This window comes from Euwallacea similis, chromosome 3, assembly GCF_039881205.1.
Source record: "Euwallacea similis isolate ESF13 chromosome 3, ESF131.1, whole genome shotgun sequence".
Lineage (NCBI taxonomy): Eukaryota > Metazoa > Arthropoda > Insecta > Coleoptera > Curculionidae > Euwallacea > Euwallacea similis.
Window position 1 is genome coordinate 2,476,784 of NC_089611.1, and position 13,869 is coordinate 2,490,652.

The 13,869-nt window shown below is 38.4% G+C and overlaps 2 protein-coding genes across 2 annotated transcripts; both read right to left on the reverse strand.

Annotated features, from left to right (window-relative positions):
- Positions 1-649: 649 nt before the first annotated feature.
- Hasp (Hig-anchoring scaffold protein) lies at positions 650-11,041 on the reverse strand. Its single transcript, XM_066406098.1, has 26 exons — positions 10,838-11,041; positions 9,066-9,238; positions 8,908-9,010; positions 8,677-8,856; positions 8,428-8,619; positions 8,198-8,374; positions 7,658-7,840; positions 7,196-7,375; positions 6,704-6,905; positions 6,385-6,554; positions 6,125-6,329; positions 5,554-6,042; positions 5,234-5,409; positions 4,902-5,045; positions 4,619-4,846; positions 4,340-4,486; positions 4,136-4,289; positions 3,785-3,957; positions 3,555-3,731; positions 3,197-3,331; positions 3,035-3,146; positions 2,721-2,872; positions 2,325-2,498; positions 1,656-1,835; positions 1,436-1,606; positions 650-1,380 (listed from the first exon to the last, which is right to left on the reverse strand). The coding sequence occupies exons 1-26, from the start codon at positions 10,893-10,895 to the stop codon at positions 1,157-1,159; spliced, it is 4,659 nt and encodes a 1,552-aa protein (XP_066262195.1). The 5' UTR covers positions 10,896-11,041; the 3' UTR covers positions 650-1,156.
- A 418-nt stretch (positions 11,042-11,459) lies between these two features.
- On the reverse strand, positions 11,460-13,613 carry LOC136419687 (cilia- and flagella-associated protein 45-like). Its single transcript, XM_066406213.1, has 9 exons — positions 13,549-13,613; positions 13,304-13,499; positions 13,105-13,251; positions 12,769-13,043; positions 12,465-12,714; positions 12,242-12,415; positions 12,039-12,191; positions 11,748-11,980; positions 11,460-11,695 (listed from the first exon to the last, which is right to left on the reverse strand). The coding sequence occupies exons 1-9, from the start codon at positions 13,611-13,613 to the stop codon at positions 11,626-11,628; spliced, it is 1,563 nt and encodes a 520-aa protein (XP_066262310.1). The 3' UTR covers positions 11,460-11,625.
- Between the last annotated feature and the right edge of the window lie 256 nt (positions 13,614-13,869).

The following is a 13,869-nucleotide window of genomic DNA, read 5'->3' on the forward strand; positions in this document are numbered from 1 at the left end:
CGCCTCTCTATTGTTCTGGTCGTGAGTCATTTGTTTGGGGGTCGCCCGCGCTGGAGATGCTCACCTGTTTTTTTTAGGGAGAAGGCAAATGTTTCGCTGAAATCTTTTTTGTATTTTCAAATAACAATTTTTTTGTTTTAGTCATTGTTCCAATAGAAATATGCTATTTCATCGTGTTTTTCTGAGACATTTCAGTACAATAAAGAGATTAGAATTTTATGGAATTTTAACAAATTTTAAACAGCAAATAAACACATTTTCAGTCATCATTAAACCATTACGTTCTTATTGTTAAGCTAATTTTACAAATAATAACTTTCTCATTACTAATTCATTACTTAAATATTAGTCTTTTCGCAACTATGATCTAAAGTGACTTCACATTTCAAATGCCTGTGCTATAACAAAAATGACAAACAGTTGAGGTGTGGCTTCCCAATTCTCGCGCTATCATTGGTCTGTCGGACATCTGTCGTATTACTACTGGCCACCTGTGTTTATCAGCTGACTTTCAACCAATCGGTTTAATCTGGGATTATAACAAGCTAATTAAATTGATTGAAAATCAGCCGATAGTGATCAGCCTGAATGAAATTTGTCTTTTCGAAAACTCGTATTGCCTGATTTTGGGAAAAAACCCAAACACAAATTTCTACTTTCACTAATTCTATATTTCACATATTTTGCCTCTACAGCCACTACTTTAGTAGATAACAATCAATATATTATTTCCTCAGATTCTACCTTTCAACAGGTATCATCAGCAAGGTCCAACAAGACCCTACTTAATGTAACAGCCCGCTGTGTACTTAGTGATTATTAATACATATAAGAATGTCAAGGATGCATTGCAATTGAATGATAAGACTCCATCATCAAACATTCAGATATATGAGCAAATTTTATGATGCTTAGATACTGAAATTCTGACCTAAATTCATCAATGGAGAATTTGATATGGTTTTTAATAACACTACTGTAAATCTACTACGTATATGTTTTAAGCCGTTATGGCCTTAATTCAACTTACTCTAGTCATAAAAATACCTCCCATCTTAGATAGATAAAACTATACTTTTATACACACTCAACATCTTAGTCCTACTTAAGAAACCTTAAATCGATATTCCTTTTTTTTATTTGATTGAAATATTTTTTACCCCTGAAATATTTCTCTCTTCCTGAATCCATCCGCAGTAACACAAGTGGGGATGGCATTTGACCATTTACCATTCTTCAAGCACTTTAACATAGCCGCCCCCTTGAGTAACAACCCTTCTTCGCAAGTAAACGTAATGTTCTCCCCTATTTTATAGTAGAATTTCACCGAAGACATACGCCCACTAATAGTGGTTCCTGGATAGGAACATGCCTGGATACCTAGATGAAAAGAGATTTAATATTCAAGGTTTTTGTATCGTTCAGCTAATGATACATTTGGGTATTTTGCCACTCCATCTGGAATTCTCCTGACAAGCTATAATGGGCTGTCCCTCCATCATAAAGTCTGGATTGCAGTTGAACTGGACAACATCTCCCGCTTTGTAAGGTCCCGAACCTTGGATGTATCCATTGTCGGGAATTTTAGGCTCGTCGCAGTGCACCTCTGGTGTTAAAATACTTGTCTAGGGTTTGCTATAAGGATGGGAAGATACCTTGGCATGTAGGGAATGGTCCTGCCCAATCTCCATTGGCTTGGCACACTGTCTCAGCAGGACCTCGGAGGCCGAATCCAGAGTCGCAGCTAAAAACTGCTTTGCCTCCTACTTCCCGAGAGACTACCAGGAATTTTAGATGGGCGCTTAAGTTGGGGCCAATATCCCCACATTCCACACCTAAGAGAATGGGAATAGAGGCAATGTTTGACCTATAAAATCTCATTCAAACAGCAGCTTAAGTTTTCCATTTAGGCTTGCGAACTATTTATTACTGAAATAACCCTACACCAATAAACTTCGGAATCAATAATTCCTTAAATATAACGATTAAATGCTGAAGTTTTCCACTACGTTAGATAATGAGCAGTAGGGTGGAGAAGCCGCATTTGATTATTTAAAAGAACCCAAATAAAAACCTCATTATAGTGAATAAGCACTAAAACCTGTGTGCAAGATCTAAAATATCTGTATTAATGAGATATACTTTTTAATCTGTATAGAATATAACATTTCGGTGCAATGTCGTCAAAAAGATGTATGTCGACCTAATTGTAACTAGCAAGATTAGTTTGGCACCTCACTGCGACGTCATTTCTTTCGAATCTGAGATGAAAGTTTGAGATACAAAGTGAGTTCGCAGTTTTGAGTCAGATAAAAAAAACATACTTTCACACACTGGAAAAGGTGCACTCCAGTTTCCAGAGGGTCGACACGTGATTTCAGCTGCCCCAATTAAAGCATTTCCATTGGCACAATGAAACTTGATGACGGTGTTCATTTTGGTACTTTGAGTGCTTGATATGAGACCTCGTCTTTGAGGGATAATTGGACAATGAACAGCTGAAACAATACTCATTTATTAGTAGAAAGAAACCTCAATTTCAAACTATATGATGAGTGATTATTAAAAAAAACCTCGAAGTAAGCTTTGTATCCTAATCGTAGGATTTGATTAAGCAATTTAATACTTATCTGCAACATTTGACTCAGATGAATTAAGCTCATGCTAGCTTGTGATATTTCAACGCCTACCTGAGTTTTTTTCTAATGATTACCCTTTACCTTTAACCACCACCTCAACTGAATGCGTGTATCGAGCAGGTGTGACGCAAGTGAAGAGTCCAGAGTCGTCTTTGGAGGCATGAAAAATGGATAAACGGTATTCCAATGTTGAGTCGCGATCTGGATCTGTAGGCCAACCTTCTTGGTATTTTCTGGAATAGAGAATTTATTCGTTTGAATTACTTTCAAGTATAAACATTAAATATATGCCTGACACGTAATTTTTAATTAGAATTAATGATTAATTTGCTAATTTTCCAGGTATGAATATATTTAGGTTTAATAATGTTAATAAATGTGACTACATGATTTACCTGTAATCGTGACTAACATTCCACCTAGGAATCCCAAATCGCCTCATCCACAAACACTCCATATGCAAAATAGTCCCAGGATAAACAATTAATTTCCCATCATTAGATTGAGCTGATTAAATAATTTGTTAATTAAAATATAGTCGATTACACGCAGCTTACCTATAGGACCCAGTTGATGCCTGAAAAGAATAGTAGGGGGTTTCTCCATGGAATAATCGTTTTCCTGATTGAGACCGAAACAGGAGGGCTTAGATCCGTCCCATCCGCCTCCCATGCATCTTCGCTTTTTCGGGCCTAAGCAAGAGCAAAAGTAATAATTGTTAATTAACTTTTAAAATTGGAAATTTTTACTTAAAAAATACTATAATCCAATACTTGCTTCTTTTTATATATTAGTAAGTCTTAATATCAAGGAATCGCTGATGGTTCAGTTAGGTTTCAGTAATTATTGTGGGAACCTTGAATGTTATAATATAGGATTTGTGCCCCACATTAATAAAAGTAATATAATACTTACCGACCATGGCATATTTCCCGATATCGACACATCTAGATTCCAACACTGCCCCTGCTGGGAACTCGATGACGTCTTCCTTGATTTCTTGGTCGTTGTAGAAGGAAATGACGTTGGGCTCTTGATTGCGGAACACACAGGTGCTGTTACTGGCGACATTTTGGGATGCCATTAATTCATCTATTTTGAGAAGAAAGGAAATATTTCTGCATACATTTCATTGGCATCCATACCGCAATTCAGGGATCTCCCAATCCAACTACCATCTTCGCAAACTATTTTCCAGGTGGTCTTCTCACCCATGATGCTCTCAATGCAGTTGAAAGTCACCTCACTTCCATCAGGGAAGTTCTGTTCATCGTCTATCATTGGCTCACCATTGCGGTAGATCAGAGAACCTCTCACTCTAAGTAAAAGTTTCGTAACAATCAGAAAAGTGGTAAAATCTATTTAATCTACGCAAAATCTACGAGAAAATCCCATAAAATTTCTGCTAATTAATTGGTTGGAAAACTCTTTAAACTCAATTTATATCTTTGACATCAGAGAACAAGCGAATTTTTGAAATTATCAAACATACTAACTTGGCTGGTGGTCCACAAGGTTTCCCATTGGATCGCCCAAATTCAATCAAAGTGATATCTCCTCCCTTAACAATATCCTTCCCTCCCAAATAGTGAGTCTCTGGCACTGATTCCCCCTCTTTGTGGCAGGATGGAGGTCGTGGAAGAAGATCTCCTAGATATGAATTTATCAAGGTTTCAAGTTCAACTTAGAGAAGGACTTGCCTAAAAGACATTCAACCAGCTGGATTCCATTGGGTAGATAGTTGTCGTTGCATTGGAATGATACGGTTGAGCCATTAGCGATGTTAAGGCCAGCCCTGTAGCCGGACAAATATTGACCGTGAACAATTTTGGGGAGGGAACATGGGGCTAAAATGTAATAGTTAAGTAACTAAGGAGTATATTCATTTTTCTATGAGAGATAACTACCAATTTTTGAATTTTTAATCGTTAACAATGATTTTTTTACTAAAATGTGTATGTTACTATGAATTTTCATACCTGGTGAACATTCAGGAAAAAGAGTAACTGCCCATTCACCATGGTAACATCTCATGTTGGACGATCCTAGAACTTCATACCCATCCTCGCAGGTAAATTCCACAACTTGGCCATTCTGAACTGGAGCGGTATTGTTTAAAGAACTTTCAAAGTCCAAGCTGGTATTGTAATTAAGGGTTTTGTGCAGCCTGTAGATGCCAAAGGAGGTTTCAGGGACGTAACAGGGAACTGAGAGAAAAATCACCATAAAAAAACTGCAAAAATGGATTTTAAATCTACTCACTGATGTTGCATTCGGGCTTCGCAGGCTTCCATCTTCCTTTAACGCACTTTGCTGTCTTATTTTCCGCCATATTTAACTCGTAACCCTTTCCGCACGCCATTCTGACTATAGTCCCAGACCCAAAAGTTTCATTTTGGTCCTTTCCTAATAGCAGTTAATTCTCATTAAAAATCTTACATACATAAATACTAATCAAATGAAGTCAAGATGGCTGACGACTTCAATATGGCTGACGTTGTCAAAAATGTGGACTGTAAATGATAGTAACCTGACACACATTAGTGAGCGGTCATGTTAATTAGTAGTGTCTAATCTAATTCAGATTTGTTTACCTTGTTTTACTATCTCAACATTGACGTAAATTTCGTTTTGCAATGTCTCGCAAGGTCCACTCTTGGTTTTGTTTTGATTATGAGTTTTTGGTTTTTTGGTTGAAGTTATGTCATTGTCTGGATCTGGCAGCCATTCGGTATCGGAGTCGTCGTCTCCTCTCCCTTTATTGCCACGTCTTCATAAATTTATATATTTATATAAAAATAACATTTAAATAGCAGTAAATAACGAGTAAAAAATAGATACCAAAAACTATTAGCATGCTTGTACGCAACGCTGATCCGATGTATAACAGATAATACTATTTTTTATTGCTGACCTTAAGTTGCCTAGCGATGACCCACTCCCTCGATGAATAGAACCAACAGCCCTACTAGAACCACCTCCCTTCAGCGCCCTCTTCAATCTTAAATGCTTATATAAAGCAATAGCCCGGGGAAATCTCATATGAATCCCCTCCTCCTGCTTCTGGGGAATACGGCGTAATTCATCTACGATTTTCTCAAAGTTGTAAATGGTTCGCAAGCATATGTAGTACCGCAAGCCATCACCAGAGCCAACTTTACAATCTGAAGATATGAGCATGTAGTATAATTGCCACAATTGCCTGTATAAAGCTTCTGGAGATTTAGTTGTATTTGTTTCCATTCCGTCTTTTAAAGGGAATTTTTGCTCATTCATGATGGAATGGGAAAGATGGCGCCTTTGTCTGGTTTTGTAGACAGTATTTGTGGTAGGGACGTTCTTTGGGTCACTGGACCTACGTCTTCTATTGAAACGAAATCTTGGATGCTCTGCGGGGGTACACCTGAAACGCAACAAAATAAAAAGTAGTTTCAAATTTGTGCAACCTCATATATCCTAAAACCAAAATTGCAAAAACAGCTTACTTGGGTAATTCTTTAGGGCTCCATCTGCCTCCCACACAAGTAGCCCCCGGAGGGCCCACAGACAACACATAGCCCTTATCGCAGTCGTACATAATTTGCTTATTATTAGCTACCTTCTTGACATAAGGACGATAATCATACAGACCCATGTTGCCCACCAAGAGAATCTTGCCATTTTCCACTAATCCTGGATATGGGCAGAACACTGCAAATATGTATGAAAAATTATTTAAGAGCACGATACATATTGGAACAATCACCTTCATCACAACGAGGTTGTGCCCCAGTCCAATCACCAAAGGAACATTCCACAAACTCATTACCTTTCAGTTCGTATCCATCTTTGCAGCGGAACTTTGCCCTCATTCCATGCTTCATGTCTGGAGCTGACACCATACCATATTTGGGAGATTTGGGTAATGTCTGACATCTACAAATCAAGACTTTAACCAAATGTAGTTTTTTTATGAAATTTCAGATTTGGTTCGCACCTACCACAGATAACGCACTTAACATATTACCTTCTACATCTTATCATTGACTGAAATCCAAATTTTATTTTAATGAATTATTTCTTACCTTGCAGGATCGCATTTGGGCATCTGAGTCCACGTGCCATTGTTACAAGAAACATCAACGTGAGACCATAGAAATTCGTATTTTGGGTCGCAATCCACTGTCAATTGTTCTCCATGGGTGACCACAGTGGATGTGGGAGCAGTGTCGTTCCGAGAGAGCAAAATTACCCTTCCTTTGCTGACGTGGGGGATTACACAAGGAGCTGCAGAGATAGCATTGATTAACTGGAGTGCGTAAGATATACGTGTGACAACATTGCATTGATTTTATGACGCAGTGAAAAACATTTTGGCGCAGTCCATAGGATACTTATCTCTTTTACATCTTACAACTATATCTTAGCGTAAAAATTGAGAGCATTATACATTCTTTTGAAATATTTCAAATGTGGCCACTCTAGTCATGTAATTTCTCACATATAAGTTTCTACATTTCTGGCGTTTTACAGAGACGTCCTATGCCCATAATACCACTTATAATTCATTGCCGTACCTAGACATTTTGGTAAAGGGTATCTCCATTTCCCATCAATCTGGCACACTGTCGAAGAATTTCCTTCTAGAAGCATCCCTTCATGGCATCGAAAAATAATGGAGGCTCCTAACCCTGTCCCACCCTCGATATTTTCTAACCATCCATTCCAGAGGCGTCCAGGATGCCCACAGTTAATTTCTTGAAAAAAAACAACACATCAAATTTCCCTTTTGGAAATAAGTGAGTGGCTGTTCGATAGATTAATTTAAAAAAAGTCACAATGGCAACGTTGAGCTTCATTTAAAAGACGCTCAATTGACACTTGCTCCTATGCACCCTACGAGCAGCCATATCATTTTTGTGACAAATACACCTCGCTGCGTTGCCATTTTACACTTTCGATTTTTCTTTCTGTGCAATTAGGTTTTCTGTAAATTCTCAAGATCGTATAAAACTATTGTATGCGGAATTTTCACGCACCTTTGCATACTGGCTGCATCCCACTCCATTTCTTATCTGCCCCACATCTTCGGGTACTCTCTCCCAGCAGGGTGTAGCCATATTTGCATTCATACCTCACCACCGAATTGTACGAACATGACGTATAGATGGCTTTGCCGTGTCGAGGGTTCTCTGGAGGGGGGCACTGCACTGCTGTCACCACTACGCAGCATCGACCGGTTAATAAAACATACTATCTTTAAGGGGTTAAAGGGTGTAGGGATGAACACTAGGTTCTAGTGAATGAAATGGGCATAATCTCAGCAATGGCAAAAAAAAATTTCTCATAGAAACCTTGCAGAAGCAAGGGGGTTGACCAATGCCGGGTCGGGCTAGAACTGTCAAATCTCTCTCAAGAAATATATACTCAAAAAAACTGCTGTTGCCCCCGATCCGACTTATTCTGTCGAGCTCGGGCCGGGCTTGCTATTTTCAGCCCGTACAGCGATCAAATTTCTAATTGTACTAATGATTGATATGTATATGGGGTGTGTTATGATTATGATTTTCTCTACTTACGAACACAAGTGGGCAACTCTTTCGGCAACCACGTGCCATCACTTTGGCACACCTTTTCGGCCCTGCCTACCAACTCGTACCCTTCTGCGCAATGGTATGTTACCCTGCACATATAGGAGTAGCATTCTCCTGCGTGCCAACCATGGTGTATATCTACAGGAGGGCCACACTGTCTGGCTACAAAGAACATAATTATCCCATTATTGCGTCGCACATATTTGGTCACTTACGTTCGCAAGATATATCTGGTCCAAACCAAGAAGCCTGACCATCAATCGCCAAACATTTAGCCCTAGGAAAACCATTCGTGACGTAACCAGTATCACATTGGTACTGAAGAGTTGAGTCCAAATCGAAAGTTGTCTGCTGGGGAAGAGCATTGGGTTTTGCATGGTCGATGGTAGGGGGAGATAAGCAATATACTGCAAAATAATGTTGTAATCTAGGAAATGACTTTTTGAAGATGCTGTATTAATTACTGTTTTGCTTGCAAGCAGGCGCTTGTCCTGCCCATTGACCATCAGCTTGACACGTTCTGCTTTGCAGTCCTACTACATGGAATCCATGTTCGCAAGAATAGGTAGCTCTATCTCCGAACAGGCGGCCTTTCGCTGTCACAGAGCCAGAGGCGATTTCTTCCGGTTCTGGACACTCTCTATCTGCAAATAAATACTAGAGATCCGAATCAAATTAAAACAACCCCCTTTTACCAGGTTTAATGCAAGACATGCCGCAGGCTCCATCGCACAAACATTTCTTCTTCTTGCTCTTACAGTCCTCATCCGAGGAGCACTTCCTCAAGCACTTCTGTCCCTAAAACTGCCATGCACGAAATCCCTCTTCTAAGTTCCTCAGGCTAATGACATACCAACAACGTAGCTTGATTCTCATCCCTCGGACACAATGTAGAGGGCGAATTTCTGGGATTCTTGTAAATCTTACTTCCATCATTGCTCTCGTCCTCGACCTCGGATTCTTCGGAAGAATCATCTTCGTCGTCATCCTCGTCCATGGTAGTAGGCAAAGTCGAGTTGGCTTTCACTGAAATAAACGTAAAGCTACACCATTGATTTTCTCCCCCTCGAGACGGGCCTGCAATGCCCCTATGCAGCGGTTTCATTTAAGCACAAAGCATTTGTAATGTTTAGAGCTAAACAAACATTGTAGCTGATATTCTAGGTCAGATCTGAACAAGGGTAAATGAAGATAATGAAACTGGAGGGAGGTTTCTGTTAGGTCTGGATTGCAAATGTGCTGGCAAGGTATCAAGCATCCAGATTAAAACCAGAAAAATATTAATAAGCTTCTTACTAGGTAGCCATGAAAGTTACTTTTCTGGTAAAGTTGCCAAGTATATTAATGATTGGGCTATTAGTCTTGCTTACTTGCAGATGTCAATAAATAGATTAGGTAACAACATGAGGTTTAATCCCTTATCATGTTATCACGACGTACAGGATTACCACAAAAAAAAAGCTGGAACTTCACAAATATATGGTGAACTCATTATATATTACCTCTTCTGTAGGCAGCCACACATCCACGCGTTATACAAATATTTAAATGCCATGATGAGATATATTTTGTTCATATTCTTTATGCATTTGATATTGGGCATGTAAGCACGTGTAGACATTATGAAATAATGTAAACCGTTGGGTTTGACTAATGTGCGGATTTAAAGTTAACTCATTGAAGTTTTTTAAATTATAATCTGTTTAGTGCACATTTCACAGATTGGCAACTTCATTGGTAAAGAAACAGAGACCTAGGGACAGTAAGGGCTCATTCCTTATATAACAAAACTCGCTTAAACAACATATTCGATAAGGACGTTTTGAAAAATTGTGATCACTCAAGCAATCCCTCTACTCTAATACTCAATTTCAAAGGTACCCTATCCGCAAAATGTGAAAAAACCATGTACTTTAGGGACCAGAGGCGGTATAACGTGAATTTGCACTGGACGGTCAACTGCCTGGCATCAGACCTAATAGTCTTAACTGAACATACCGATTGAATTGAACGTTATTTAATTCATCAACTAATGAAATAAATGAAAATGTTTTTCGATGCAATTGGGAGCAGCAAATAATAGTTTCAGGGAACGCGGTTCAGCATAACCGTTTGATGTTTATTTTATAGGGATCAAAAATAGCATTTGTTTGATTAAAACAGGACAGTGAGCTACACAATGTTAAAAGGCAAATTGTCTTTCTCCTATAGTCCTTGGGGCATTTCCTCGACCCGTAAAAATGATGTTGAAGATGGAACAAGGGAGAAACAGATAAAGGAAAATAATGGAAGTTTCTAAATGGCCTCGGTTTATGTATTCCGTAGTCTATACATTTCGCAATAAGACCCCTTATAAACTATTTAAAACTTCAGGAAATAATCTCGTTTTTAAACTGACACATCCAAGACCTCTTACAGCCGAAATTCATCATCCCTTTTCAATCTTTCACAACATCCGAAACCTCAAACCTGAGATGAAAGGACCGTTTGTTTTACAAGCCCTCCCTAAACTCCACCATTAGACGATTTGTTGCATTATTAATGTTCCTTGTCAGCCCTACGCTCAGTGGCTAATTGAATAATTTAAACTCTCATTAATCAGCCTTCATTAAGTATCAGACTCACCGACGTGTAACACGAAAGATCCCCACAACAATATCCACCAAAGGTGCTTCGCATGCATATTGTTCAGTTCGATGACGAAATACACATTGTCACATGGTAAAAATCAGAAATCAGGAAAGCTTAAGATTGCTGGAACGTCGTTAAGGATTAAAGGGGCGTTGGGCGCAGTCTGTGAGCGTCGCGACGCGTCTGGTGAGGGATACAATAGCGTCGTTGGTGAGATAGAGGATGCTGGAACAGGGCCGGATTTGGCAATTATATAGGAATGAGTTGAACATACTGTATGAAAAATACAAAGGAACATGTGCAGGATATCAAAGAGAGCAATCAGAAGACCAGAATTGAGTGAAACATACATATTATTTATTTATCTTTAGTCAATCATACATATATATTTTATACAAATACTCGCCATGAGCGTCAAATAAATACTTTGTTTAATTTCTTTATTAAGTCTCACAAAGTGTTTAAGTTAAGTTAATTGAAATTAAATTTATTAAGTAGAATTTTAAAGTTTCAATGGAAAATACGTCCCTCTTCCTTTCTTTCCACATCCACACTGTCAAAAGCACTTGACTCTCGTCCGTAACGATTGATTTCCAAATATCCATTCGTCCCCCCTTAAAGGTAAAAGATTTTTATGTCTCAATTGGCTCTGTCCGAAATTCCAGACATGAAGAGAGAAATGGAAAAGTTGTTGAAGAAAAATCGTTCTCAAAGTTGAAATTTTATCGTCTATTCCTGTCAGAAATATTTGCGAAATTGCTGGATTTGATTTGATTGAACTCTTATTTGTTTCCTCCGAGCTTCAGCTGGCGCTCAATGTCTTTGATGTAGCTGTCAGGAACGTTATTCTCCCTAACATGAATATTCATGTTCAAACGAACAGTTTTAGAGTATGAAAAGTTACCGCAATTTTTCAATTTTCTGGACCAAATAGTCCTTAATGCTCTTGTCTTTAAGCATAAACTCCATTCTCTGGGCCTTGCCGTCCTCAAAGCGTTCTTGCTGCCATTTAATCCTCTCCCTATCTTTCTCATCGATCTGTTTCAAAAGCTCTTTTCGGTGTTTGGTAATTTCCTGCTTCTTTTTTGCTTGTTTCTCCAGGTCTTTCATCAAAAGTTCGTGTTGCACTTTTGCCACCTATATGTATAATTCAATTTAACGGAAATGAAATACTTGAATAAAATTGGTCAAAAACCTTTTTGAAGTCTTCCTCATCTCTTGCCAGATTCCTGGCCTGACTGTTCCGTATATTCTCCACTTGTCTAGCTCTAGACTCATGCAAATCAGCTATTAGTTTCTGTTTTTTAATTGCGGCCTGTTTCTCCAATTCTCTCCACTCGCGCTCTTTCTAGGTTAAGGTTTTTACTATGGTTTTAAATGTAAATTAAGAGTCTTCACCTCCTCCTGAGCACGCATAACATTCATTTCATCCATCGCAGCCTGCAAATCCTGACTCTTTTCCTGCATCTCTCTCAATCTTGCAATCTCCTTCTCTTTTGCAGCCTTAATCATTGCTTTCTCTACCTCTAAAGCGTTTTCTCTTTCCGTTTTTTGACGCATAAATTCTTTGACCTAAAACTCTCATTTTAAATACAGTTTTTTAAAATTATTTATAGAATACTCGTAAGTCCGCAATTCTCTCCTCTTCTGCCCTTATGTTCTTATATCTCTCAGCCTCAGCGTTGAATTTCTTGAATTCTTCCCTCATCTTTTGTTGAATTTCGAGTTTCTCCTTTAAATTCGCCTCCTCCTGTTTCTGAAGCTCTATTAAAGCTTTGTTGAGCATTCGACTTTCTTCCTCAATCCTTTCTCCTTCCAAAAGGCGATCCAGTTCGTTTTCTTTGATTTGTTGCAGAATTCCTTTAACGAAACTTAAAAAAAACTTTGATATAAAATAGTAAATATATACAAAATATGACATTCACTCTTGCTTTTTCCTCTCTTCATCCTCTCTTTTCTTCTCTGCCCTCTTGATCTTTAGCTGTCGCTGTTGCTCCATCATCTCATCCAACCTCTTCTCCTCCTCTTTCAACTGTTTCTCAACCAATCTCTTCTCGGCAATCTGAGCATTCCTAATCGCCCTACACTTGGTGGCCAATATAATGCCGTTGGCCTCTTTCACTCTTTCATCCTGCTCTATCATTAGCTCTTTTGACCTCTTCAGGAGATAAAGATTCTTGTTGACGGCCTCAGATTCTACCTACGTAGAATTAATATATTAATACTGTTTAAATAGATACGTTTAATAATAATAGAAATACAGTTTCCAGTTTGCTTCCAGCTTGATTTTTGGTGGGTTTCTGGAATTTTAACAGCATTTTCTTACGTTGAGTGCTCTCCAGTACCAACTTGTTTTTTTGCTTTTCTGCCTCCTCAATCATCTTAATACGGTCTTCTAGAGTTACCACCTAAGAAGCTAATGATAAAATTTATTAATTTAATATACATAGATGATTATACATTTGCTTGCTGCTTTATTCTCTTGAACTCTGGTAAAGGAAAAACTCCAAGCATATCTATGGGTTGGCGATTAGAGATGATTATTTGTTCAGTTCCTATGTCCCCAAAGGCCAGCCCCTTTTTCTTACTTTCTTTGGCCTTTTTAGGCTTGGAATGAATAATCTGCCCGTTCAGTTTATGATTGCATTTCTCCGATCTGGAGCAATGATACATTATATCACTGAAAACCATTAGTTTTTACTTACGTATATGCGCATCTTGCCACTTCGGGTTTCACTTCTTTTTCTTTAAATCTTCCTGGGCAGGACATATCGTCTTCGACACGATATTACCTAAAAAAGGTCTACTATTTTCTGTAATTGAAATATGTCCGATATTCGTTTTTCCGTAATGATCAAACATCCCGGGAAGCATAAATTTGAATTTATTCTACGAAATTAGTGGCGCCATCTGTAACTGTTATCTCGAAGTAGATACAGTTTCTCTACAGAAAGCTATTTTAAAGCTATCTATGAACAAAAATACTGCCTTCGCCAGAAATTAATTCTTCAAAGAAAGTATTGAAT

Bases quoted from the DNA above. Each gene is read 5' to 3' on its own strand.
- Hasp (XM_066406098.1), bottom strand. From the start codon at position 10,895: ATGCATGCGAAGCACCTTTGGTGGATATTGTTGTGGGGATCTTTCGTG. The intron at 7,841-8,197 runs GTAAGTAGAGAA...GATGCTGCGTAG, and splicing joins AGAGTTGCCCACTTGTGTTC to TGGTGACAGCAGTGCAGTGC. The intron at 1,381-1,435 runs GTATCATTAGCT...CTTTTCATCTAG, and splicing joins GAGTGGCAAAATACCCAAAT to GTATCCAGGCATGTTCCTAT.
- LOC136419687 (XM_066406213.1), bottom strand. From the start codon at position 13,613: ATGTCCTGCCCAGGAAGATTTAAAGAAAAAGAAGTGAAACCCGAAGTG. The intron at 13,252-13,303 runs GTATAATCATCT...TTAGCTTCTTAG, and splicing joins GAATAAAGCAGCAAGCAAAT to GTGGTAACTCTAGAAGACCG. The intron at 13,044-13,104 runs GTATTTCTATTA...AATTCTACGTAG, and splicing joins CTGGAAGCAAACTGGAAACT to GTAGAATCTGAGGCCGTCAA.